The 27,859-nt window shown below is 34.6% G+C and overlaps 4 protein-coding genes and 1 long non-coding RNA gene across 9 annotated transcripts; 3 read left to right on the forward strand and 2 right to left on the reverse strand.

Annotated features, from left to right (window-relative positions):
- The first annotated feature begins 1,177 nt into the window (after positions 1–1,177).
- LOC108471656 (LOB domain-containing protein 25) lies at positions 1,178–2,999 on the forward strand. 2 transcript variants are annotated; one of them, XM_053021688.1, is made up of 3 exons: positions 1,178–1,354; positions 1,498–1,635; positions 2,346–2,999. In XM_053021688.1, the coding sequence occupies exon 3, from the start codon at positions 2,356–2,358 to the stop codon at positions 2,845–2,847; it is 492 nt and encodes a 163-aa protein (XP_052877648.1). In that variant the 5' UTR covers positions 1,178–1,354; positions 1,498–1,635; positions 2,346–2,355; the 3' UTR covers positions 2,848–2,999. The 2 variants fall into 2 exon arrangements, with proteins under 2 accessions (XP_052877648.1, XP_017628732.2); XM_017773243.2 differs by lacking the exon at positions 1,178–1,354 and having other exon boundaries at positions 1,371–1,635.
- A 2,498-nt stretch (positions 3,000–5,497) lies between these two features.
- Positions 5,498–6,110, forward strand: LOC128284039 (uncharacterized). Its single transcript, XR_008274339.1, has 2 exons — positions 5,498–5,711; positions 5,837–6,110. It is a non-coding gene; the product is annotated as an uncharacterized LOC128284039 (long non-coding RNA).
- A 262-nt stretch (positions 6,111–6,372) lies between these two features.
- On the forward strand, positions 6,373–7,940 carry LOC108473560 (pentatricopeptide repeat-containing protein At5g40400). Its single transcript, XM_017775214.2, has one exon. The coding sequence runs from the start codon at positions 6,373–6,375 to the stop codon at positions 7,810–7,812; it is 1,440 nt and encodes a 479-aa protein (XP_017630703.2). The 3' UTR covers positions 7,813–7,940.
- Positions 7,941–9,072: 1,132 nt separating this feature from the next.
- LOC108473562 (zinc finger CCCH domain-containing protein 41-like) lies at positions 9,073–11,083 on the reverse strand. Its single transcript, XM_017775219.2, has 3 exons — positions 10,774–11,083; positions 9,857–10,228; positions 9,073–9,521 (listed from the first exon to the last, which is right to left on the reverse strand). Exons 1-3 carry the CDS (start codon positions 10,783–10,785, stop codon positions 9,180–9,182), a joined length of 726 nt encoding a protein of 241 aa, XP_017630708.1. The 5' UTR covers positions 10,786–11,083; the 3' UTR covers positions 9,073–9,179.
- A 7,825-nt stretch (positions 11,084–18,908) lies between these two features.
- On the reverse strand, positions 18,909–26,266 carry LOC108473561 (zinc finger CCCH domain-containing protein 41-like). Of its 4 annotated transcripts, none has more exons than XM_053021517.1 (4): positions 25,932–26,266; positions 23,092–23,883; positions 21,901–22,231; positions 18,909–21,086 (listed from the first exon to the last, which is right to left on the reverse strand). In XM_053021517.1, the coding sequence occupies exons 2-4, from the start codon at positions 23,875–23,877 to the stop codon at positions 21,058–21,060; spliced, it is 1,146 nt and encodes a 381-aa protein (XP_052877477.1). In that variant the 5' UTR covers positions 23,878–23,883; positions 25,932–26,266; the 3' UTR covers positions 18,909–21,057. The 4 variants fall into 4 exon arrangements, with proteins under 4 accessions (XP_052877477.1, XP_017630706.1, XP_017630707.1 ...); XM_017775217.2 differs by lacking the exon at positions 18,909–21,086 and adding an exon at positions 23,944–23,988 and having other exon boundaries at positions 21,597–22,231; positions 23,092–23,818; positions 25,932–26,242; XM_017775218.2 differs by lacking the exon at positions 18,909–21,086 and adding an exon at positions 23,944–23,995 and having other exon boundaries at positions 21,597–22,231; positions 23,092–23,818; positions 25,932–26,242.
- Between the last annotated feature and the right edge of the window lie 1,593 nt (positions 26,267–27,859).

The raw sequence follows: 27,859 nt of genomic DNA on the forward strand, positions 1-27,859 counted from the left end.
TGGAGGAAAATAGAGGGAGAAGCAGAAGAGAATAGAAAATAAAAAAAAAAAGAAAGTTAAAAAACATAAAAGAAAAAATTAAATTACTCAAAACGAAAAAATATAGGAACCAATTGTATAATTTAACTTAAAATTTTCGTTTGAAATAATAATTTAACGTGTCACGTCAGCTTACGTTATACTGTTAACGACAATTAACGGCTCAATAACTAAAATGTTACAATACGATAATATAAGTGACTAAAACGTAACATTTTAAACATAAATGACTAAAATATACCTTGAGACAAACAAAATTAATTATTTTAATAGTTTATCTTAATTTTTAATTTGAATTTGAAAGTTGAAAAGATAGAAATTTAATTACATTTGTAAAGTAAAAAGAATAGATAGAAGATGTATCATTTTGGAAGATATTTTCATTATATGCCATTAAATTATGACTTTGTCTAAGCAAATATATATCTCATGGTGGTGGTGGAAACAAAATATAATCAATATATTTATTAAATTTTATATAAGAATTAAATGAATTTTTGGTTGAAATTGTAAAATTAAATGTTTAAAATTTATTATGTTAAAAGTTTAAATTTTATTATTGATGAGTTTTATTAATTTTATATAAATAAACATAAAAACTAAAATTACTCTCCTAATAATATAACTTTTATATAAAATAATATTTTAATAATTTTCTAACTATTTTGATTCATGATTAACTGTCTACACTAAATCAATTAATTAAATACTTATTACAAGTATAGACGCATAGTATACTCTCTAGCTTGCATCACATTGTATGGAGTCATATATAAAGGTGGGCGAATCTAAGCGAATCTAAAAGGGTTGACAGAGGTCAAAATTTTTCTTTTAGCCTTTTAAAAATAAAAATAAAATTATATTTTAACCCTCTTAAAAATAATAAAATTTTAATTTAATTATTTAAAATAATACTTTTATTATCATAAAACTAAATATATTTCCTAACTTCACTCATAAAGAATAATTGGAAAGAATCTGTTTAACCAACCCTATTGATTATTAAGTTGACAAGTGTTTGTTTATCGTTTATAAAAGAAAAAAAAAGTTAACAAGTGTTTATTGGATGATCAGTTGACATCAAATTACAAGTTATATATATATATGACAGTTTGTGATAATTTGCTAATCTGGGTTTGACAAGTGCTATTTGTTGTAGCCGCAACAATGAAACTTTAGCATTTATATATGTATATAGACATACATTTTATTTGTTCTAGGGAGACAGAGATGCGAGTATTTGATTTCAGTACACAGTTTCTTGAACAGTGGTTTAATTTCATATTATTATTATTATTATAAGTACAGTGTCAAGGTGATCCCTTGGTAGCCTTAGCCCCCATTATTACCCCTCTCTTTTGCCTTTTTTTTAAACATTATTCCTCACTCAAAATGCTCTTTGCCTATGCTTCTTTTTCTTCAATCTTCCTTACCTTTTCTCACTTTGTTTATTTGCAGGCCTCTCTCTCCCTTTCCTGGAACTAGGGTTTCATCTTTTCTATGGTGCCATTGCCCTTTTTCTTTTTCATTGGGACAAAGTGACGAACAAGGCAAAAGGACAGAGATTTCTTGGAAGAACCCTAATCATATAAATAGGTAACTTCAGCTACACAACATCCTAATTTAGCTTAATGCTTTTTATATTTATACAGATTCTTCTTCTGGTTTTTCACCCTTTCCTTTTGTTTCATTTGAAGATATTTACTCGTGTCATGCTTGCTTATTATATGGTGATGATTAAGCTATTTCCCACAAAGAATTTGAAAACTAAGTTTATGTGTGTATATATGTTTCTTTCACATGAAAAAAATGATCTATCATATTATTGGAAATTTGGAATATTGGGAAATTTTTGAGGTCCTCAAGGGATATGGGATGAAAGGGTTTTGTTTCAATTTATGCAACATGTTTGACCAAATTCAAGAAAGAACCATAGAATCTGTGCATGTTAATGTAATGATGCAAGTTTTTTGTTTTCTTGGTTTATTTTTTGACTTTTTCTTGGGGGACTACAATTTTTAAGAAGAAAATGTTTCTGACAGTGTGGTATTTAAATTCAATAAAAGCTGCTTGGCAGGTGAGAAAAATCAAAAGTTGTTTGAAAAGGTAATGGAAGAGAGCCAGAAAGGGTTTTTCTTAAGCAATTTCTTGTCCTTAACCTACTTGTTAGAAGGCCCCCCCTTTTTTTCCAGTTTAAAAATATGAAAAGATAATATGTGTAAACATAAGTTGATAAAAAGAAGAGATAGAATTATGGTTGAAACAGACAAATTATAATGCTTTGATTTATGCTTTGCAAATCGCAGGCAGAGAAAAATGGCTTCTTCCAGCCATTCATCAAATTTTCCATGTGCTGCCTGCAAGTTCTTGAGGAGAAAATGCATGCCAGATTGTGTTTTTGCACCCTATTTTCCACCTGAAGAACCCCAGAAATTTATCAATGTTCACAAAATATTTGGTGCAAGCAATGTTAGCAAACTGATCAATGAAGTAGCACCCCATCAAAGAGAAGATGCAGTGAACTCCCTTGCATATGAAGCTGAAGCAAGGTTGAAAGATCCTGTTTATGGCTGTGTTGGAGCCATTTCCATTCTTCAAAGACAAGTTTTTAGACTCCAAAGGGAATTGGATGCCATACATGCTGATTTAATCCGATATGCCACCGCCACCTGCAACTGCAATGAAATGCCACCGCCAATGGGAAGAACTTCTTTTCATCATAATTCTTCTTGTAATATTTACTACCCTAATCCTCACTGGAATGAACCTTATGAAGGCAATGGAAGATCAGATGGTGGAAGCCTTTGATGGTTGAATTGAAGTATCTTGTAATTAAATAAAGCAAAAACTATGCTAGCTTTAGGGTTTTCTAGTTACGGAATCTCATAAGGTGATAATTGTGTGATATTATGGTATTTTCATGATCTCCATATATATATATATATATATATGTCATTTCATGCACTGTCTTTGCTTATTTATTCAATGATTCTATACCTGAAGTTATGATGAGAAGGTTTAATTTGAAGCTAGCATTAAGGTTCATTTTTCATTATTTTGGTTGAGTTTAAGCAGTCTGGATATAGAAAACCATACCCAGATTAATGTAAAAATTTCCCATATTATTTGTTGCCATTAACAATAGTTTTATAAGGCACTGATCATTTCATGTTCAGTACTCTACTCTTGAAGCTACCACCAACCTTCCATAGTTTATATGTGGGCGTGCAGCTTATATAAAATAAGGGGTTCTTAATCATCTGTATTGGTTTTAATTTATAATTAAATGATAGAGATGCAATCATTTTGATGCTCTAACATCATGTTTGCATTATTACCACCTTCCAAACTTTTCTGATGATCATTACAATTTCATCTTTGATCTACTTTCTGAATTTTCTCCCTTTTTTTTTTCCTTTCCTTGACAGTATACAGCAACACAAACCAAATTTCAACTGTGCTGTGATTATATACATGATTTTGAGGTGATAAAACACTATATATATATATATAAAATCTTCAGCAAAAAACTAAAGAGATTTTTCTTTTATTTTCCCAAGAGAAACTTCATAAGATTATCTATTTATTTACTTGTTTTCAAATAATTTTGCAAGTCTACTAATCATCAGCAAGGCATCTGGATTTATATATCAACAAATGAAAACTTCTTGGTAATTGGTAATATGTGAAATGAAAAAAATGCTTACAATTCATTTAATATTTAATATTTTAAATGTATTTGTTGATATTTAATATCAAATATTAAGTAATATTTGGTAATTAACCTAATATTTATTTTTATGAAATAATATAATTATATTTAAAACTTAATTTTATTAATTTATTAAACAATTTTTTAATATAAATTCAATAAAAAAATTAAAATTTAATTTTTCAATAACATAATATTCAGAACATGATTCTTCAAAGTATAGACAAAGTAACAATGTAAATATCTTGACCCTTAATTACTATAATGTATGTATACTATTATTTAAGAATTTAATTAAATTAATGTGATCTATTAATAAATTTTAATTTAATTGTGAAATTATTAAATATTTTTATTTTAGTTTAAACTTAAAATTTTTATATTAATTTTATTATTTTAATTAAAATTATATTTAATTTTTATATTTTTAAATAAATTTGTTACATCAATGTACCATGCTAATATATAATATGGTTCAACCTAACATGATTATAAATAAACAAACAAACAAAAACTAGGGTGCATGAAAGGAATCAGAACCATTATAAAATATAAAAGATACGTATTGATTGGTTTTGTCAGTATAGAGAGTAGTAGGGCTAAGTAAAAAAAATTGGAGGGTTAGAAATTTATATTTTATATTAGTAAAAATGTAATTTTATTATTTTAATAATTTATATATTTTTTATAATTTTAAAAATTAAATTAAATTTTTATCATTTAGAGATTAAAGTGTAATTTTATTATTATTAATTTAAAATTTTATATAATATAAAAATATCTAAATGGAATTTTTTTCATTTTGGAAGGCTCCAAACCCTGCCTATCTCCTCCTAGCTTTGCCACTGAATAGTAATACGAATAAAATACTTGATAATTAGCTTCTAACTTGGGTATAAACTTGGGTTGACACTTGTAAGTGAAACTAATATGAATAAAATTAGTGTTTATGTTTATTAAAAATTTTAAATTTATATTCATATTTGTTGATTTTAAATTGAGATAATATAATTTTAGTCTCTGAATTTCGTAATTAAATTTAATGTGGTTACAATGTGGTATATGTATTTTTTTACATTTACTTTGTACTTGAATTTGATAATTAGATTCATTTTAATCGTTGAAACTTGAAAAAATATAAAAGTTTGATTATGTAACACTTTCAGATTGTGCCACATCATTACTCGAAAATTTTTAAAAATTATATAAATTTTTAGGTGATAATGTAGTACAATCCTAAAGTGTTACATACAATGTTCTAATTACCAAACTAGTGGTTGAATCGGTTAGACTATTGATTTTCTACTCAAACAATTTCATCGATTCAACTGTTAGACCAAAAATAATTAAATAAATAACTAAAAATTTATAATTTTTTTAAAAATTATTAAACCGATTTAATCTATTCAACTACCGGTTTTTGTATCGTTTTTAATTTTTACAAGTTTCAAGTCATTTCTGATTCAATCGATTCAACCCTTTTATTTGGAACAATATACCAGTCAATTCTCAATCCAATTGGTCCAACTGTCTAATTTAGTTATGTTTCAAGAACATTAGTTACATCATTAAATCTTTGACAAAATCTAAGCCTATATATCAAAATAAATCTAGTTATCAAATTTAAGTAACAAAGTAAAAAAAAAATTCAAATATCAAAATAGACCTAATTACAAAATGAAGGTTAAAAATTATATTTATCCATTTCAAATATATGCGAGAAGAATCAACCAGTAGGCCATCAATCCTTGTACATCTCTTGGGCCACTAACAATTCTAAATCTGCCAAATTCATGGACCTCTTAGCCCAAAAGCCTGCCAGATATTGTATGCATGGTTCTTCACATCTAGTAGGAGCTTAGGAGGGCTTCCCTGCAATGCAAAGCAAGGTCTCTTTTCAGCAACGTAACCTTCATATCAAATTCTGATTTCGGGTTGATTGTGCTCTTTGCTGCTTTGGGTAAGAGTTTCTAGTTTCCCGCTAACTTTGATGGCTTGAATTTGAGTAAATTTTTAGGTTTCCTAATAAAATTAGTGATATTTGTAATGATGCGTAGTCTTCAATTTGGTTTCTTCATGGTTCAGCAGTGAGCTTAAGGGGACATTATAGGACATTTTGTTTTGTTTATTTGCTGCTGAAGGTACCTTGCTCTTTCTCTATCTTTTTCTTCCTCATGACTCGAGCTTCGCTCAATGCCTTAAACCAGAGCCTAGTAAACTCAGCCAATTTCTATGGGAACTTCATATCAAAATTACCCTTTTCTTCATCCTCAGCTTCTTCACTTCAAACCATTGAAAACTCTCAGTGTAAACCGCTCTTAAATCCACTTTACAATCTTCTTCCTGAAACCCGAAACCCTAATAAAATAGTAGACCTCATTTCATCCTCTCTCAAACAAAACAACTCTCAATTAACCCTTCTCCAAAATCACATAAAACCCCTTATTCCTCATTTGGGCTGTCATGAAATCACAAGGGTATTATTAAGATTCCAGTCTGACTGTTCTTCAGCTCTAACTTTCTTCAACTGGGTTAAAAACGATCTGGGTATGAAACTTTCTTCACATAACTACTGTTACATTGTTCATATATTGGCTTGGTCTAAAAATTTCTCTTTGGCAATGAACTTGTTATGTGAATTGATTGATTTTGTTAAAGACTGTTCAAATTGTGAAGATCTTTTTGAAAGTTTGGTGAGCTGTAGTAAAGATTGTAACTTTGATGCTGTTGTTTTTGATATGCTTATTAAGGGTTATGTGAGAAAGGGTATGGTTAAAGAAGGGATGAGAACCTTTACGAACATTTTGGAAGTCGGCTATTTGCCCTCTGTGATCACTTGCAATTGTCTTTTGAATGGATTGTTGAGGTTGAATTTTATTGATCAGTGTTGGTTAGTGTATGAAGAGATGGGGAGAGTCGGGATTCGACCAAATTCGTACACTTTTAATATATTGACTAATGTTTTTTGCAAAGATGGGATTGTTGATAAGGTTAATGAGTTCTTGGAGAGGATGGAAGAAGAAGGGTTTGATCCTGATTTGGTGACCTATAATACACTGATTAGTAGCTATTGTAGGAAAGAGAGACTCAATGATGCGTTCGATTTGTATCGGATTATGTATCGGAGAGGTGTTGTGCCAGATTTGGTTTCATATACCGCACTGATGAACGGTCTTTGTAAAGAAGGGAGGGTGAGAGAGGCACATCAGTTATTCCATAGAATGGTTCATCGAGGATTGAATCCAGACATTGTGTCGTATAATACTCTTATTTCTGGTTATTGCAAGGAGGGGAGGATGCAAGAGTCGAAGTATTTGGTGCATGAGATGATAGGAAATGGGATTTCCCCTGATAGTTTTACTTGTCGAGTTCTCGTAGAAGGATATCGAAAACAGGGAAGGTTGGTTTCAGCTTTGAATTTGGTTGTAGAGCTAAGGAGATTTGGGGTTTCCATATCATCCGGCATATATGATTTTTTGATTGTTTCTTTATGTCGTGAGGATCGACCATTCGCTGCAAAGAATATCCTTGGGAGAATCTCTCAGGATGGTTATGTACCTAAACCAGATATCTATAACGAATTGATCAAAACGTTCTGCAGATGCAACAATGTGGCCGATGCATTGCTCGTAAAAGCTGAGATGGTTCGTAAGAGAATAAAAGTCAATCTTGTTGCATACAGAGCTCTTATATGCTCATCATGTAGAATAGGTAAAACTCACGAAGCAGAATCCTTGATGGCAAAAATGCTTAAATCTGATATCCTTCCCGATCCACACATATGCAGGGTGCTTATCCAGTGCTACTGCGACCAAATGGATATTGATAAAGCAGAGTCGATGTTGAGCTTCTTTGCCAAGAAATTCCGGATTTTCGATACCGAAAGCTACAATGTTCTTGTGAGTACATATACAGAGAGTGGTGATATGGAGAAGTTAATGGAGCTTCAAGATAGAATGATGAAACTAGGGTTTGCACCTAATAGCTTGACATGCAAATATGTAATCCATGGTTTATTGAAAGCCAAGAGATTGTATAAGCAGAAGTTGCTTGGTTCTTAGCTGCAATAACCAGCCGGTTGCTTATAATTTCAATGTACAAATATTTCATTTCATCCTCAATCTTTCTAACTTTTAGAAAAGAGTTATTGAATAATAAATGAAATTTAAAAAAATCATTAGTGAATCAAGTTGGTCTTCTTCAAGAACTAACTCATACAGGTCTATTGAGATGGATAAATAATTGGCCCTTAAATAGATCGGTTTTTTAACAGAGGAAATATTGCATGGTTATATACCTAATTTCCTATCTAAAAATGAGCCCAAACTCCCAACTAAAATGGGAATCAGTTCCCAATCACTTTTCATGTAATAAAATCTTAATGTATTGTTCTTTTTTCCTATTCTTTTAATCCATTTAGTCCTACAAAATTAATTTCAAAAGACAACACAATTTGCTACTGAAGTGAACTGTTAAACCTTGGTGGCGACTAGACTTCAACAAATTGAATACTTTACCTTGTCGTAAAAAAACCAGAGACAGCCCCCTATATTTAACATGCTTTGCCTTTAGGTGACTACTCTTTCACTCTAGACGTTGGAGATGGACTATGTTCTGAAACTTCAGCTAAATACTTATGCTCCACAAAACTCTTTACATCAGAATTCTCAGATTCCCCATCATCTGACGCAACTTCTTGGGAGATGCTGCATGCTAATTTTTCTTCTGTCTGGATATCATCAGCTTCCAAAGGCTCCTTTGGTGCGGAAGAAGTTTCTTTGCTAATCGGATCATTGATTGAATTGCTAGATGTCAACCATGAAAACTTCAAATTGTGACCCTGCCAGCATTTACTATTTGCATATGCCTTTTCTGCCGAGCGGCATGTGCTGTAAGTTATATGAGCTGAGCAATCATTCAATGTCTCAGATACCATAACAACATCTTCATTTGCCACATCTTCCAGCTCCACAGAGAAAAGATCACTATATTGTGAGAAGTGCTCCTTCAAAACATCGACCTAATAATTGTTTCATTGATGACAATGAAAAACAGAAGAGCCAATCGAGTTTTATGCCATTAAGCGAAGAACTTTGGAATAATTTACAAATAACTAGACATATTAATAAGTTATGCTACTATATGACTAATCATTTTTCTTTTCAAGTACTTGAGCCTAACACCTATATCCAACACATACACACATAGGTATAGGGATATGATCTGCCTAGGTTTTTCCGAATACATGAAAAACTTGGAGAAATTGAATATATCCATGCCGGACACATGCATCCCTAACATCTGAGCACAAGAGACATATATTGTTTGCAAAATGTGCTTATTTCATCTTTTCCTTTTCAATATATAAAAGATGATGAATCATTGTAAATTTCATCCTCACAAAAGATGGAGCCAGAAAACAATATCCTCAGACAAGGAAAAGGAGAGAGCAACCAACATGTGCAAAATCAGAAGGCAATGGTGAAATAACTCTAAAAGCAGTAGGTCTGTTATCCAATTTGTATTTATTCAACACGAATGGATGAATGCCTACTGGTGCTGATTGACAAGACTGCCGCTTTGATTTAGGACTGTGGGACAGAATATTCTCTGTTGATTTGTCCATATCTGTCACCCCCATTGTGCATGGTGTTGCACCAGAAGCACATGGTCCAGAGGATCTTGGAGTTGAAGCTTTTGCAGGATCAACCGCAATGTCCACCTTTTGCCTCTTGGCAGCTTGTTCAGTATCACCTTTGACACCACTAGACTGCAAAAGGTGGAAATAAACAAATGTTAAACCTGCCTTAATATGGGATCATATGCCACATTTATAGTTTAAAAAATCTAATGTTCTGTTTCAACATTCTCTCTCAACTTCAATCAGCATGTACATGCAGTCGAACTATTGGAAAATAGAAGGCATGCATGTTGGACAATGCCCATTGGGCAACAGCCAATAGCAATCTGATTGATTTCAAAAATACCATGAACATGCAACTTCTGAACCTGATTAATACACATTAGGTTCTTGAGATGTAAAATTACTCAAAATACTGCATATTTAGGAATATAGTATATAAAAGTAAACTAAGTTCCCAGTACTTGTTTCTCAAGTTTGTGCAACTGGCGCCGGAAGTCCTTCCGCTTCTGTTCCAGCAGTTCCTGCTTCTTGCGTAGTTCCTCTTTCATCTGCTCCAAAGTCTCTAATTTTTTCCGCGGTGCAGGAGGAACCATGAGACCATTCATACTATGAGGCTTGGGGGAATTCAGAGGAATAGGTTGAAAATAATCTTTCCTCTGAGCTGGAATAACAGAAGCTGTTAGACCACGTGAAGTTACTGACACACCACTGCCACTGTTTATGCCACCATCAGGTATTCTATCCCGATTTGCACACCAGAGCTTAATAAAGCGGTTACCCATTACAGCATCGGGTGCCTTCAGAGCAGCTTCTGCCTCTTCCTTCCTTGAAAACTGTACAAAGGCCCGTTCACTATTTAGTGGAATATAAATGTCAATAACCTCTCCAAACTTACGAAAATGAGAAAGAAGGGCCTCTCTTTTGTTGATTTTCTGGGGAATCCCATTGATAAACAGTGTACGCAGTGCCTTTTGAGTTGGTTTTCTGTTATTACATAAACTATCAGGCTGTGACTTCAATGATGAATCCACAACTTTGGATTCATCATCCTCACTGCTGATCCACTTCAAATGACTCAAAGTACCTTGAGAGGTAGGAAAGGCTTGTTGTTCTACCTTGGTTTCATTCTCAAGACAGTCCAAAGGTGTAAGGTCTATTTTATCCTTTGCATTTATTCTACTTCTTGAGCTACCAGTTCTACCCCAAACAGACAAATTTGTGCCCTCTGACCCAGTGCTTTTAATTGGCAATATATCATCAGGGAGATAAAGATTAATTTTTTTTTTAAATTTTTTAATTTTTTTAATTTTTTTTCTCTTCGATTTTTCTTCATTAATTGTTTTAGTATAATACAAAAATAAAAAAGATAGAAGTTTACCTCGTTTCCCATGGCCGATGTCGGAGAGTCCTTCTCTGTCGTCGAGGATCAACCCGTGAAAGGGATGGGATTGAGAACCATCACTTCTCGGCTATTCGGGCTCCGATTGCTTGGCCTTCAAAGTCGCTCGGAGGCAAGGGTAAAGGCTCGTTTTCCTGCAATGCCGGCCACTGGCTACGGCGGCGGTAGGGCAGACCTCTGGAGAAGTCCCATAGTCAGAGAAGCAAGGAGAATTTGAAGGTTTTTTTTTTGTGTGTGTGTGTGTTTAGAAAGAATGGCCGAATGAGGTTTAAAAATTTTTTTGGCTTTTATAAACGAGTGGAATGACGTCGTTTAGGGCCTGTTTCAGTGGCTTTAAAACGACGTCGTTCAGAAACCCATGCCCAGGATCCGACTCGAAAACCGCCTAGGATTTGCGTGTTTTTGGACAGAAAGTCTATTGCGTCCTCAATCCTTCCGCTTTTGAGACTGTTTTCAATCTGATCCTTTTACCCTTTTTTATTTTCGCAAATTTGGCACTCAATTTCGTTTCTTTTTTAATCTAGTCCGTCACTGGCCAGATGAAACGCTGCGTGTGAGGGCCAGGATTAATTTCCTGATCAGTCCCCTGTCGTTTTTCGCGGGTTTATGTAGGTCCTGATTTGTGTTTTATTAATTTTTACATTTTTAATTTATGCCCCAAATTTTATTCTGATTTGCAATTCAATCCTTAACCTTTTAGCTTCATTTTTATACATTATTTATTTTAAACTGTTTATTATATTATTTATTTCAATTTGTTTCATATACCATATGTTTCAAACTGTCTCATATGTGTTTATTCTCAATTGTACTTATGCATTATTTATTGTAAACTGTTTTACTATATATTATTTAAAATTGTTTATACTATTTATCTTAAATTGCTTATTTTAAATCTGTTTTACGTATTATTTTTTTAAATAGTTTTATTACTTAGTTTAAATTGTTCTATATATTATTTATCTTTAAAATGTTTTGTATATTATTTGTTTTAAATTGTTTTACATATTATTTATTTTAAATTGTTTTATACTATTTACTTCAAATTGTTTTATACATTATTTTATTTCATTTTCTTTGATCGTTGATATTGATATTAAAATAACATACATTTTTGTGATTATTGCCATTATGTGTTTTATAATTCGTTTATTCATGTTTTCATGTCATTGTGACTTATTATTGTAACATTTTATTCGCAAATTATTATGCCATTTTCGATATTTTCATTCCATCTTGTTTCATTAAAATCACTTCAAAAGTCATGTTTTTATATCCATAATAGGCCGTTTTATTTTACTCCAAATAAAATAACTGCATATCGTTAAGTATTGTGCTCACTATTACTCAAAGAAGGAAAATTTCTAAATCAAGGTAATATTTCGCGTTTCGGGAACTCGAAAAATCGTACCCTAACTTACGGGGTTTCGATTTTCTCGTTAAACTGAAATAGCCAAATATTCCTTTAATTTTCAAAATACATGAATTTTAAATAAAAATAAATGCGATATTTAGTATTTAGAAACTCAAAAAAGTCGTACCCTAACTCACGGGATCTCGATTTTTCTCATTGGATCTAAATGACCAAATACCCTTTAAAAATCAAAGTGCATTTTTCAAAATAAAACAATTTAAAATGCTAACTTACTTTCGAGGAATTCAAATGTCGTGTCCTAACTTACGGGATGTGACATTTTGGTACTTTGAGACGAAAGGGCCTTCAATTCTCATTTTTATTCGCTCAAAGTTTCTAATCGACATTAATAAAAAAGAGAGGATTGTATTTTAAATTCTCTTTGAATTTTCAACTTTTGATGTTAAGACATAAATTAATCAATTAGGTACCAATTTTGGGCATTACGAGGGTATTAAACCTTCCTCGTACGTAACCAACTCCCAAACCCGTTTTTTCAAATTTCGTAGACTAAAATTATCGTTTTAGTAAATTAAAATGTTTTATTAAAACGATCAATCATAAGGTGACCCGATTACACCTTATAAAAAAAAAGATTGGTAGCGACTCTCGTCTTTATTTTTAAAATGTCGACCATTTTTCAAAAGAGAAAAAATAGATTCGACAACTTGGCGACTCCATTGGGGACTTGAATAAGAGAGTCAAGCCGTAAATTGATTAATTTATGTCTTTTTGTTGAAAATTGAAAATTTTATTTAAAATACGATCCTTTCATTGCATTTCATATGTTATCTTGGTCATAATACCTGCCTTATTGGTTCGAGTCTTTAAATATTTTTTGCATATTGCATTGCATGACCGCTCGGTCTTACCCTTTAAATGGGAGTGAGAAACTAGTACTTCGTGAGGTTTTCACCTCCGTATAGGGTGTTGGATTGCTTCCGGGATACATCCCTACCTATTTCTTCGTGAGATTTTCATCTCCGTATAGCCATAGAGAAATGTATTCCCCTGAATCGAATTCGGTCTATATGAGCCTATAATGGGTGAAGATCGAGGAATCTGCTAACTCAGGTACCCTGTCTTTAAAATCGAACCACATGTAGTGACCTATAGGAGCCTACCCTAGGTAGAACCACACCAAACCATTAACAAGCATCCGAATAGGTGCTCTGCTTGTTATTTCTTACTTGTTTTAATTTCATATGAATTGTACTGACTTGTGTTGTTTTGCTTGTGGTTGCATGGCATTTTATTATAAAAAAGGTGTCAATTTAAGTTCAATTACTAAACAGAGAGCTTAACACGAAGAACAAATTTTTTGATAAAGTGAAAGATAATGCAGTTGTCCATATATGGTCGGAGAAAATGAAATTAGAAAAGGGAGATAATTTGACAGCAAGGTATACGTCAGAGTTATGAGACTTCATTCGTATCAGCATGACACAGAAAGATCTTCAAAAATTGAAGGAAATATGGGCCCAATGAGGTGATTAAGTCAAACAGCTATTTTACGACAATTACGGTGACCTATCCTACTTACTCAACATCAAGATAGATAAGCATTTGTTTTGGGCTTTAGCCCAATTTTGGAATCCGTCCTACAGTTGTTTCACCTTCGAAAGCGTAGATCTAGTGCCCACAGTGGAAGAATATACCGCCTTACTTTGTTGTCCAAGGGTTCAAGTTTACAAGGCCTATTCTAGAGCCGCTACTGTTCCGACCTTTGTGAAGATATTGATGAATATCACCAAAATGAGTGAACAGTGGGTTACGCTCGGATCAAATAGAAAGGAGAAAGCAAATGTATTCTCTGGAAAAGTTTGTGATATTTGATTTTGGCACACCCAGACATAAAGAAGAGGATGAATGTTTTAAGTATCTACGGGTTAGTGGTTTTCCCTAAGGCACTAGAGCATGTAAACAATGCAGTTTCTGGTCTATTTGACCGGCTAGATAAGAGAGTTACGCCGATTCCTACGATTTTAGCCAAAATATTCAGGACCTTAAATGCGTGCCAAAGAACTGGTGATGGTCGATTCATAAGATGTGCGCAACTGCTACTAGCTTAGTTCCATAGCCATTTCTGGAAGGTAGATAATGTGTCATATCGGGTATTCTCTAAGAATTACTCACCATTAAAGAAGATAGTGGCTACACCAAGACAGGATGACATATCAGAGGAAAAATGGATGGTAATCCTCTAAAATCTCCAAGAAGAGGATGTCGAGTGAAGAGCCCATTGGTTAGTTCTCGACGAGATCTTATATCGATGTGGAAATTTTGACTAGGTCCCCCTACTTAGGATTTAAAGAGCCGTAAGATATGCCCATTTGCTCGTGTTGAGGTAGTATGGGCTAGCTCAGTGCGAGTTTTCGTATAAAAGGGATAACTATAAGAAAAAGATATGAGAGATGTCTAACGCTTGTAATCAGACTCGTCGGATGAAGAGATTGGTAGTAGGTCCGATAACGACCCCTGAATATAATGGGTGGCGGAGTAAGAGAATCAATTATAATATTCTCGAGCCAAATCAAGAGGGCGCACAGTCGATAGAAGAATATCTACAAGTGGTCTCATCTGAGTTAGAAATCATAAAACAGTACTTTAAAAGAAGAAATGCAAAACTCGAAAAGAAGATAGAGGAACTGGAAGAGGAAAATATGCATTTAAGGCTAGATGTCAATATTAAAAAATTAGAGACCAAAAAATGGAGAAAATGAAAGAATAAGGCCGAAGAAGATTTGGATAATATAAAAATAGATTACAAGAAATTTCACCTATTGATGAGAATCACTGGGTTGAGAAAAAGTCTAAATAATGGCGACACGAAATTCAAGAAGAGAAGGCTAAAGCCGATCGATGGGGGAGAGAATACTAAGACGGTTAATGTAAAAAAAAGCCTTAGAAAAGAAACTGTCAGAAGCCCAAAACGAGAAAGTCGGGTTAAAAGCCAGAATAGTTGAACTAGAAAAATCGATTCATCAGTATCGTAGCCGTAACTCTGCAATTGAGCTGAAGGCGAGCTTGGATAAGATTAAAGAGTTGAAAATGAAGGTCAAAAAATTCTAGATTGCATTACAAAACAGTGAGCTCCGGGTTGAGCTCTTTGAAATAAGTAATGAGTGGTGTAATGAGCAACTCCATCAATCTCAAAGTCGAATTAGGGACAGAAACTACATTACGGGTGAGGCTGTGGCCCAGATTCAAGAAGTGGCGGACCATTTATAGACTTTAGCAGTTTAAGCAGATTTATTAAGTGTGAAATATAAATTAGGATCAGACCGGGGCCGAAAATTGGCTTGGTTGCCTAGGAAAGTTAAAATTTTGAGCATTAGAGCTAAACCGTATCTGTAATCCATATCTATGTAAAGAATTTTATTTTCTAGTAAAGTTGTTCTAAATAGAATTGAATCAGAGTCGACACATTTTTTCTATATTCATGAATTTGCATTTCATTGCATCATATGCATTAATTTTCACAAAAAAAGACCCTAATTAAAAAAAATTATTTCAGTAATCTGAAAACCGACAAAAATCTACCAAGTACGCATCCTTACGGTACACAAGGAAAAACTAAAACGATGAATAAAAGACTAAAAAAGTTGGAACAAATGCAGAAGGAGATGCAAGAAAAGATACAAGCCCAAATGCAAGAGCAATTAGCTAAAATCCAGCAGGATATGAGAGACCAAATGTTGGAATCACAAAGCTAACTGTTGGACAAGAAAAAAGAAATAGCCTTATAATCAACACTGGAGATGACAATTAAGATCCTTTTTACCCTTCTGATTTTACCCAGACAAACGTTCAAACACAACCCAATGTGCACATGCGAAAGCTATCCATTACAATCAAGCCCCAACAATTTTAGGCCGGTGCCTCGATGCCAATCAACTATCAAGCAGACTCAGGCTTTAATCTAGGGGATAACCCAACTAATCCCGTACTCTCCGATCTGGATGACATGGTAGAAGCCGAAAGAGTAAGAGTGAAACTCTTGAAACAATTTGAAGACTAATACAAGTGGTTAGAGGAGAAGTTCAAAGTAATGAAAAATGCTGACTATCACTATGGGATCGATGCTAAAGATTTAATCTTGGTTTTGGACTTGTTGTTTCCCTCCAAGTTCAAAACTCGTGAGTTTGAGAAGTATAACGAGACTAGCTGCCCCGAGACTTATATTACCATGTTTTGTAGACGAATGACTATGTACTTCAACAACGATCAGTTATTGATTCACTACTTTTAGGATAGTCTGGTTGAGGCAGCATCCAAATAGTACGACTAATTGAGTCGTACCAAGATCAACTCATGGAAAGATCTAGCTCAACTTTTATGAAACAGTATAGTCACGTAACGGATATAACCCCGGATAGGATCACCTTGCAGAACATAGAAAAGAAACCGAATAAAAGCTTCTGACAATACGCCCACAGGTGGAGAGAGGTTCCTATACAAGTCCAACCACCTCGCCTAGAAAAAGACACCATCATGTTGTTCATCAATACCTTAAAGGCTTCATTCATCACTCATGTGTTGGGGAGCGCCACTAAAAGCTTCTCAGATATAGTGATTATCGGCGAAATAATTGAGAATGTGGTAAGAAACGGCAAAATAGATGCAGGGGAAAGTACAAAGAGGTCAACCCCAAGAAAAAGGGAGAACGAGGTGAATAACATGAGCACGTACAACAAAGGTCATTCCAAGTCGTTTACAATGAGCCAACCAAAAACAAAGGTCAACCGTGCTTTCATTCTCTCTTGATTTTTTTCCAATTTTTTCTTTCTTTGTCTCGCATCCGGCTTAAATTCTAAGCCGAAACGGTCTTTTTTGTCCTTTAATATCGGCGCCCCAACCCTTTTTTGGAGATGTCTTCCAAGTCTTCTTCCTAGTAAGGCCCCATTTTCAACAGTCAACTGCAAGCCCATTTTTGTAGTCCTAGATATCTTTGGCATTGGGATCCTATTCCCTTCGGTAACGAATATCGCATTCACAAATTCTAAAGACCGAAAAGAACATTCGATTGCTTCATCATTTGCCTCTAAATACGGAGCGTTATTGGTCACCGCTACGATGATGTCCTCTTCAGCATTTATCGTCACTAGTCGCCCTTCTGTTACCAATTTCAACTTTTGGTGCAACAATGAAGGCGCCCCCACTGAATGTATCCAGGGCCTCCCTAATAGGCAGTTATATGAAAGCTTGATATCCATTACCAAGCAGTCTACCTCGTATGTGTTTAGGCCGATCAGAAAAGGTATTTCAATTTTGCCTATTACCCTTTTCTCTGTGCAATCAAATGTCCTCACTATATTTTGGCACGCTCTCATGTGAGAACTGTTTACAGACAATCTGTTCAGTGTGGATAATGGTAGGACGTTCAAAGTCGATCCGTTGTCAATTAACACCCCTGATAGCGTATACCCTTTGCAGCAGGTAGTGATGTGTAGAGCCTTAGTTGATCCCATGCCACCGGGTGGTATTTTGTCAAAATTAAAAAAGATGAAGTTATCAGCGCTTATGTTGCTAACCAAACGTATATCTAAGAAACTTTTAGTGGCGCTCCCCAACATATAAGTGATGAATAAATCCTTTAAGGTATTAATGACTAGCATGGTGGTCTCTTTTTCTAAAAGAAGTGGCTGGACTTGTATAGCAACCTCCCTCCACCTTTCGGCGTATTGTCGGAAGCTCTTATTCGGTTTCTTTTCCATGTTCTGTAAGGTGATCCTATCCGGGGTCATATACGTCACATAACTATACTGTTTAATGAAAGCTTCAACTAAGTCCTTTAATGAGTTGATTTTGGTACGACTCAATTATTTGTACCATTTAGATGCTACCTCAATTAGACTTTCCTAAAAGTAGTTAATCAATAGCTGGTTATTATTGATTTACCCAGTTATTCGTCTACAAAACATATTAATATGAGCCTCGGGGCAAGAAGTCCCGTTAGACTTCTCAAACTTAAGAGTTTTGAACTTGGGGAGAAGCATCAGTTCCAGAACTAAGCTCAAATCTTTAGCATCGATCTTACAGTGATAGTCAACACTTTCTATTGCTTTGAACTTCTCCTCTAACCACTTGCATCGGTCTTCTAATTGTTTCTGGAGTTCCACTCTCGCTCTTTCGGCTTCTACAATGTCATTCAGATCGGGGACTATAGGATTAGTTGGGTTATCCCCTGGGTTAAAGCCTAAGCTTACTTTATAGTTGATTGGCATCAAGGCACCGGCCTGAAATTTTTGCGGCCTGAATGTAACGGATGGCCTTCACTTGTACATCTCGACTTGTGTCTGAGAATTTGTTGTAGTAAAACCAGGAGGATAAAGAGACCATAGGGCCATTTTCTTTCTTCTGTCCAACAGTTAGCAGTTGTGTTAGCTGGTTCATCACGTTCCTTTGTGATTTTAGCATTTGGTCCCTTATATCCTGCTCGATTTTAGCCAATTATTATTGCATTTATGTTTAAATCTGTTTTTGCATTTCCTTCTACATTTGTTCCAACCTTTCTAGTCTTTTATCCATTGCTTTAGTTTTTTCTTCTATACCATAAAGATGCGTATTTGGTAATTTTTTGTCGGTTTCCAAATTACTGAAATAATTTTTTTTATTTAAAGTCTTTTTTGTGAAAATTAATGCATATGATGTGAAGAACTGCAAATGCATGAATGCAGAAAAAAAGCGTCGAGTCTAATTCAATTTAATTTAGAACTTTACTAGAAAATAATATTCTTTACATAAAAATGGATTACAGATACGGCTTAGCATTAATGCTCAAAGTTTTAATTTTCCTAAGCAACCAAGCCAATTCCTGACCTCGGTCTGATTCTAATTCATATTTCACACTCAATACATCTGTTTCAACTACTAAAATCTGTAAATGGTCAGCTACCTCCTGAATCTGAGCTACAGCCTCACGCATAATATAATCTCTGTCCCTAATTAGACCTTGAGATTGATAAAGTTACTTATTACACCGCTCATTACTTGCTTCAAGGAGTTCAACCCAAGGCTCACTGTTTTGTAACGTAATCTCGAGTTCTTCGACTTTCCTTTTCAGCTATTTAATCTTATCCAAGCTCGCCTTCAGCTCCATTGCAGAGTTACGACTACAATGCTGATGAAGCGATTTTTATAATTTCGCTATTCTGGTTATTAACCAAAACTTCTCGTTTTGGGCTTCCGAAAAACTATTTTCTAAGGCTTATTTTTTACCCTAAGCGTCTTGGTATTTTCTCTCCAATCGATTGGTTTTGGCCTTCTCTTCTTGAATCTCGTGTCACCATTATTCAGACATTTTTCCCAATCCAGCAGTTCTCATCGATAGGCGCAATTTCTTATAATCCGTTTTTAGACTATTTAAATCTTCCTCAGCCTTATTCTTTCATTTTCTCTATTTCTCGGTCTCTAACTTCTAAACATCGATATTTAGCCTCAAATGTATCTTTTCCTCTTTTAGTTGTTATATCTTCTTTCCGAGTTCTGTATTCATTCTCTAAAAGTCATGCTTTATAATTTCTAACTCGAATAAGACCACTTTTAGATATTTTTCCATCGACCTACGCCTTATTGATTTGGCTCGGGAATATTGTCATTGATTCTCTTACTCTGCCAACTATTATACTTGGGGGTTATTATCGAACCTACTGTCAATCTCTTTATCCGGCGAGTCTGATTTCAAACGTTGGACATCTCTCGTACCTTCTTCCTACAATTATTCCCTTTATACGAAAACTCGCACTAAGCTAGCCCATAAGTTGTTGGTATGAACTGTCTGGATCGGTCCTGCCTCAACACGAGCAAAAGAGCATATCCTACGGCTTCACAAATCCCAAGTAGGGGGACCCAGTTAAAATCCCCATATCGGTATAAGATCTCGTCGGAAACCAACTAAAGGGCTCTCCACTCGACATCCTCTTCTTGAAGATTTTAGAGGATTGCCATCTATCTTTCCTCTAATATGTTATCCAGTCTTAGTGTAGAAACTATTTCCTTTAATGGTAAGTAATTCTTAGAAAACACCCGATATGACACCTTATTTACCTTTCAGAAATGGCTATGAAACCAAACTAGTAGCAATTGCGCACATCCTATAAATCGACCTTCACTAGCTCTTCGACACGCATTGAAGGACCTAAATGTTTCGGCTAAAATCGCAAGAATCGACGTAATTCTCTTATCCAGTCGGTTAAACAGATCAGAAACTATTTCATCTACATGCTCCAATGCCTCAGGGAAAACCACTAACACGTAGATACTTAAAGTAAAAACATCCACCCTCTTTTTCACGTTTGGGTGTGCCAAAATCAAGTCTCGCAAACTTTTTGAGAGGATACATTTGCTTTTTCCTTTCTGTTTGATCCTAACCGTAACCCACTGCTCACTAATTTCAGTGATATTGATCAATTTTTTTATAAAGGTCAAAACATTAGCGGCTTTAGAATAGCTCTTGTAAACTTGAAACCTTGGGCATCAAAATAGGATGGTATATTTTTCCACTGTGGGCACCAAATCTACGTTCTTTAAGGTGAAACAATTGTAGGCCGAATTTCAAAATTGGGCCAAAGCCCAAAATAGATGCTTATCTATCTTGATGTCAAGTAGAGTAAATCACCGTAATGTCGTAAAATAGCTGTTTGACTTCATCACCCCATTGGGCTCACATTTCTTTCAATTCCCGAAGATCATTCTGTGTCACGCTAATACAAGTAAAGTCCCATAACTCTGACATATACCCCACTATCAAGCTATCTCCCTTTTCCAATTACGTTTTCTTCGACCATATACAGACAGCCATATTATCCTCTACTTTATTAAAAAATTTGTTCTTCATGACAAGCTCTTTATTTAGTAATCGAACTTGAACCGACACCTTTTTTATGATGAAATGCCATGCAATTACAAGCAAAACAACATAAGTCAGTACAATTCATATGAAATTAAAGCAAGCAAGAAATAAAAAAGCAGAACACCTATTCAGACGATCGCTAATGTTTTGGTGTGGCTCTTCCGAAAGTGGGCTCCTATTGGTCATTACATGTGGTTCGATTCTAAAGATAAGGTACTTGAACCAACAGATTTCTCGATTCTCACCCATTATAGGCTCATATAGATCGAGTTCGGTTTAAGAAAATACATTTCCCTATGGCTATAAGGAGATAAAAATCTCACCAATACATAGGTACGGATGATCCCAGAAGCGATTCACTATCCTATACTGAAGTGAAAAACTCACGAATGACTAACTTCTCACTCCCACTTAAAGGGTATGATCAAGCGATTATGGAGTCTAACATGCAAAAACATTTAAAGACTCGAACCAACAAAGCAAATATTATAACTAAGATCACGAAAACAATAGATGAAATGCAATGAAAGGATCTTATTTTAAATCGAATTTTTAATTTTCAACGAAAAGATATAAATTAATCAATTTACGGCTTGACTCTCTTTGTCCCCAGTGGAGTCACTAAGCTGTCAAAACCATTTTTTTAAAAACGGTGTCGACTCCCATTTTTCGTTTTCATCTTCAAAATAAAAAGTCGACACCGTTTTCAAAAAAATAGTTTCAACAGTATTTATTCTACTTTTTGAGCTACCAATTCTACCCCAAACAGACAAATTTGTGCCCTCTGACCCAGTGCTTTTAATTGGCAATATATTATCAGTACTATCACATAACCTACCATGATGATGATCAAAGATATCATCATTTAGCGAGGATTCTGTTTCATCAATCGTGGGTGAATGTAGTCCTGAGAGTGCAGCTGATGCTTCCAGGCCATTGTTATTCCACAAGGGTTGATCAGGATCATACAAATCAGCACCACTTGCACTGGTAGAACAAGTATCATTCATACCTAAGGCTTCCTCAGTCATTCCAGGCTTGCAGCTTTTGCTGTGTAGATCCTTGCTGTTCATCAAAGTGGTTGAAGGAGGAACACCTGAAGGTAGTGCTCCAGGTCCAGCAGGTGTTGGCAATAATTTTGCAGTTGGAACTGCAGCAGGAAGGTTAAACTGTGACAGACTATGCAAATCAGAAAAAGTTACTGTTACGTAGAACACATGGTGAATGCTAGCTGTTTAAGAATCAAAGCCAAGGAAGGAACTTCCCTACTTGGATTTCAGAATGGTGTATATATTATGAATAAGATGATAAGTTAAATGACACCATTAATTGGAAAAGAACCCACTCCAACAGTCAATATAGAATGTGGAGCAAATACCAATGATGTTAGAGAAGTACAACTGCAGACATCCCTATTAATGTGGTGCACTTAATCAATACTTAACGCATATAAGCATGAAGTTTCTTGGCATAACACCACCATATTATTCAGGGGGCTTCCCTTGAAAAAGATATTTAAAGACCAATGGCATGGAAGCTAATCTAGCAGAAAGAGTAGAAGCAGATGATGTATGCAGCATGCATGTTGTTTTCATTGGTTAAGGAATGGTTGAAAATTAAATAGAAGATAAGAAAAAGTAGAAGGGAAAATACGTATGACAGCAAATACAGTTACCAGGTGTTATGCAAAAATATTAAAAAGTACCATGAGAATATTTTGCAGAAGTAGAATATTTAGACTAAAACATAACAACAAAGCACAAGGTTAAACCCTGCCTCTGGTGGCACTGCAGCAATGTAATGCCAACAAAAGCAATTAGAAGGTGTTAAAAAAGGAACACGACACTCAAAAACATTTTCAACACATTGTTCACCCTATGGTTTTTGTTGACAACCAGAGATGATAAAGTGGATGAATATGGGAAACTACCAGGCTAGTCATCAGTGAAACTAAATTGCCACATGACAGTTTTTTAAGCAATTTGGTGAAGGCTCACTTTATAAGCGATCACATTAAAAAAATGCATACCTGAACATCTTCAACAACAATACGATTGACACCATGCTCCATTGGGCACATATCTCCTCTTAGACAAAATCCACGCTCCTCAAAGTCTCTACAACATTGGCGAGGAATGCACCTATTCAACGAAGAATTTGTCAGTGGCCTGAGAACCCCTTGTAAACCAAGAGGATGAAGTGTATCTAGGCTACCATTAGGTATTCCTGGCACAAGCCCAAAGGTGCTCCATGATGGGCTTTGTGCAATTGAAACATTTTGTAATCTCCTTCTTGCGAAGAGACCTGGAGCAACAGAACCTGGCTGAACCATTTGAGAAGCAATATCAACAAAGTTGAACCTAGAATCATGTTGATTCCAAGAAGAGTTATCCCTTCCTCTTCCCCTACCAGGACCAGAATCTCTGTTGAATGTTTGGTTTGACCTAATTCTCTGGTTCAGATCCAAATCTCCTCGAGGAAGTGATGCAAATCCAGGGTGTTTTCTATCAAACTTAGATGTCAAGTCAGTTTTTGGAGGCAAACCATTAGAATTTTTCCAGGCTTCACCTGCTAAAGATTCATTTTCTCTGACTGGATGCCCAGTTTCAAAAGGTTTCTTGTGCTTTCTGTATGGTCTTGTAAATAGTGGGTCCATAGAATCTCTCTCTAATGATTGAGGATGTCTATCTCGCCTGCGATGCTTATGGTTGCGATCATCATCATCATCATCACTGACCTCTTTCTCCTCTGGATCACTGATGCAATCAGGAAGAGAACCACCAGCAAGTTTAGGTGATGAAACTTTCAGCTCCATTGGATCCTTTTGAAATAAATAATAAATCTGTGTTATTTTAGAGCATGCAAAGCTCTAATCTCTAACCTGATGCAGTAGTCAAACAACTTGAGAAGCAATTTGAACGAAAACCTAAGAACTGGGAAAGAGTTAAGATAGGTAAAACAACAAAAAACAGTATTGAAGAAAGCAATTCATACAAAATGCAAATTAAAATTGCAGATGTTAAGGACATTTACATGAATGGATCTATGACATTTACATGAATGGATCTATAGCATCACAGACAACAGAACATAATCTATTACAACCATTAGAACAGTAGTAACCAGCTTAAGAGCTCATGTATATAACCCAACATGCATTACACCAATACTGGTTCAACAAGCAGACATCAATATGCTACAGAAGTTGAATCCATAAACAATCTCTTTCAACTTATCAATCTATAGCTTTGATTGAACCGTGTTTGTTCCTTAAGAAGATTAATCTGTTTTTAAGTTTTAAAACAAATTCTGATGCACTTACATTAAAAACCACATGTCCAAACGAAATCTATATAACTCAAGAACCAAGAAACAAAGAATCAATTTGAGCAGCAAGGCCATAGCTTCCATAGAGGCTGACTGCATTTCCAATGCCTCTTAATGAGGTTCCTGATATTGCAATAACTCCATTTTCCAGCCCAAGTATCAACTAAGAAATATTACATTCAGTGCAAAGAAACTGCCATAGGACCATATCCAATACTAGAAGCTAGTTTTCAATTTCAAACCCAAATGTTTCGGAACTCAAAAAGGACGGAGATATAGCTGTATCATCATAGTTGGACACTGGCAAGTTGGTATGTCTGACATTGTCAGAATACAGTTTCCTAATTAAGGAATATTTGAGTGTATCAGATAGGATTCTGTAAATATTTTATCCCTAACTTTAAGGCTGTTTTTAGGTACAGCATCACTAGAATTAGTCTGTTTCAAGTTAGGCTCACTATGTGTATAAATATTTATGTAATTTCTTGTGAATAAACAGAATTGAAATAGCCTGTTTTTAACAGACATCTAACAGTTTAGTCTCCATCGAAAGGGTGTCATTACTGGCTTCAGAGATGAATCTCTTTGTGTAATATTTTCAAAAAAATATGATTCATATGAAGTATAAACTCCAAGAAAACCTTATGCTCACTAAAGCCAACTCATTCAAATGCCCAAAACTCATGCTCACATGAATACCAAAGAATATCCTCAATAAACCAAATACCTTTACCAAGAAAAAAAAAACTATTTGAAGATATGTGGTTTTAAGCTCCTTAAAGCAGACCTTTATGGTCAACAAAACCGCCATTCAAATGCCTAGAACTCAGACTAACATAAATACCAAAGAACAGCTGACTAAACCAAATGCCTTTAACAAAAACACTATTTGAAGATCGAAATGGTCTTCAGGCTCCTTGAACTCATACTAGAACTGAAGTTAAAGAAAATGGTTGCAATTCGTCAATAACTTCTTTTTAGCTCAAAATTCTTCGAAGTTATCAAATTAGCATTCAGTCATATACTGAATTTACCATTTTGAAACCTCAAAAAGAAAAACTTAACCAAATAATATGCCACTGATCGTGCTTGATCGTGCAACAGTAAAAAATCATTTCAATAATCCACACACCAGTGAAAATTCAATCCTACAATATAACTGTCAGCTCCAACACAAATATCATGGCCCAAAAACAAAAAATTTTAAAAAAAATGAGCTCTATAATAGGCATCCAGCAACCAGTTACTGCAACAACATCGATTAGTTAATTACAAAAATTTCACTATGATTTCCAACTTAAAGTACAATAATGCTGAAAACGACGAAAATTTTAGCGTAAATTTAATCGATAATCAAAGAACAATATCTAAAGATGCAAAAACTAACCCAAAAACTACTAAAAATATATTAAAACTGAGCTCTTAAACCTATGGATTTCCACATTTACAATTTTAGATATTCAGGCGAAATTCGAAAACTTGAAAAAAAAAATTCTAGTTTTCACAAATAAATTATATAAATTAGGGAGCAAAAGAAATTACAGAATATTCTAGAAGAACGGAAGGAGAGATGTCTTCGGAGATATGTTCTGATTCCCGATTGAATCCGACACCCGACGCAGCAATGAGAGAAGGTAATTTAGGGGACGATGGAAGGGTATTTCGGGAATAGAAAGAGAAAAAGGAAAATATGGAGAGAAGGGACGGGAAGGCAGAATTGTAATAAATATATAATCAAGGGGTGGAGGGGTTTATGAGAATATTTTTGGAGGCTTTGCCGAAGGTGTGGGAGGAGGGATTTAATTTCTGAAAAATACTTATTTTAAAAAAAAAGTTACTGGATTAGGTTTTTTGTTTTTTTTAATGATGGGATTAGATCGAAATAATTAAAACATTCCAAACTGGAAGTGTTTTAAACTAATTTGAAGAAAAACGGTTTCACTTAAAAGTACTTTTTGTCACGTTAGTTAAACTGGAAACATTTTCTTGTGGTTTTTAAGGTTTTTAGTTTTTTATATTTTTTAAATTTATTATATATTTCATATTGAAGAGAACGCATCATTTGTTGATAATATCGATTGTCAAAGAAATATATTTTTGTTTAGCTAAACCTTTTTCGAAGCAAGCTGAAAAATATATTGAATAGATGAAGGGCAACCATGTTTAGAGTGAGGATAAACTGAAAGAAATTAGTAAGGCTACAACATGAGCAAACTATATGCATCTAGTGTGTTACTCATGCGATGACTTATTGTTTCGAATTACGAAGTTCGACAAACTAGACCAAGGTATCGCCGAGGGAGCGTACCGTGTACACTTGAGAGAACGAACCTACAACTCTAGGAGATTTGACATACTTTGTTTTCCATGTGTTTATGCAATTTCAACATGTAGCAATCAACGTTTAGATCACATGAGTATTGTGGATGAAATGTACAAACTAGAACACATGTATAACGTGTGAAGAAACGTATTTCCACTGATTCCAAATGAAGGTATGTGGTCGCTGATATCGAGCGCTCCATTCAACTTGTTATTCAACAAATCATTGCATCACAAACTAAAAGGTCGATCAACACCGACACGGATACGCGACAACATGGATATTCAGGAGAAGACAAACCAACAGAGACTATGCGGGTGGTGTAGGAACATAAGGTATACAATGTCGTCATGTCCACATCAACGTGATGATATATTGACAACACCTCATTAACATATTTATTAATTTTTTAACTGCAATCTATTTATTGATTTTTTCATTCATACTCAAAGTTTGTTGTAATTTGTAAACATGCATTTTTATTATATTATACAAATCAATAAAATATATGACTTTGTTCCATTGTTCCCGTGCAGACTTAATTTAATAATATGAAATGACAATGACACTCAATTTTGATGCAAAAACAATATTTATTTATAAACATAAGGATGTACAACATTGATATAATAAAAACATTTCATATTTATTTAAAAATTTACATGAGAAGTACAAAAAAATAAATCAATCCAATCCCCGACCAGAATATGTGCCACATCGGGGTGGCCAACGGTTGCAAGTCAAATTCCTTCTTGGTTCAACCTCCAGTACCAATTCTGGTCTCAGGCTTTCATATTCTTCGTTTTCATCCATAGTAGATTGCGATCGGTTACTCCTCGATTGCATTGTGTACTGTTCTAGGAATAGGTGGTTGCGAAGATGGTCCACCTTAGTAGAACAATTATCCCAAAGGTGTTTACGACACCATTGGCATAGAGGTATAACTATATTGTGTCTTATACACCGATGACATAATAATAGGACTTCCAGTCGATGCCCTAAACATAGATGAACTATACATTTTCAACTACATTGTTATCATCTAAAATGTCGATGGCATCGGCGTGTAATATGCCGAAGATAGAGGTCCATAAATAAAACCTGGCATCAAAGTAGAAACAGAAAAACGTGGTGCAATATGTGGTGC

The sequence above is a fragment of the Gossypium arboreum genome, chromosome 11 (assembly GCF_025698485.1).
Source record: "Gossypium arboreum isolate Shixiya-1 chromosome 11, ASM2569848v2, whole genome shotgun sequence".
Taxonomy (NCBI): domain Eukaryota; kingdom Viridiplantae; phylum Streptophyta; class Magnoliopsida; order Malvales; family Malvaceae; genus Gossypium; species Gossypium arboreum.

What these genes read in the sequence shown, in the direction of transcription:
- LOC108473560 (XM_017775214.2), top strand. Translation starts at nt 6,373, where the DNA reads ATGAACTTGTTATGTGAATTGATTGATTTTGTTAAAGACTGTTCAAAT.
- LOC108473562 (XM_017775219.2), bottom strand. An exon ending in TGCACAAACTTGAGAAACAA is followed by an intron (nt 9,522 to 9,856) that starts GTACTGGGAACT and finishes CACCTTTTGCAG; the next exon opens with TCTAGTGGTGTCAAAGGTGA.
- LOC108471656 (XM_017773243.2), top strand. Translation starts at nt 1,445, where the DNA reads ATGCTTCTTTTTCTTCAATCTTCCTTACCTTTTCTCACTTTGTTTATT. An exon ending in AACCCTAATCATATAAATAG is followed by an intron (nt 1,636 to 2,345) that starts GTAACTTCAGCT and finishes TGCAAATCGCAG; the next exon opens with GCAGAGAAAAATGGCTTCTT.
- LOC108473561 (XM_017775216.2), bottom strand. Translation starts at nt 23,877, where the DNA reads ATGGAGCTGAAAGTTTCATCACCTAAACTTGCTGGTGGTTCTCTTCCT. An exon ending in TTGTTGTTGAAGATGTTCAG is followed by an intron (nt 22,232 to 23,091) that starts GTATGCATTTTT and finishes AGTCTGTCACAG; the next exon opens with TTTAACCTTCCTGCTGCAGT.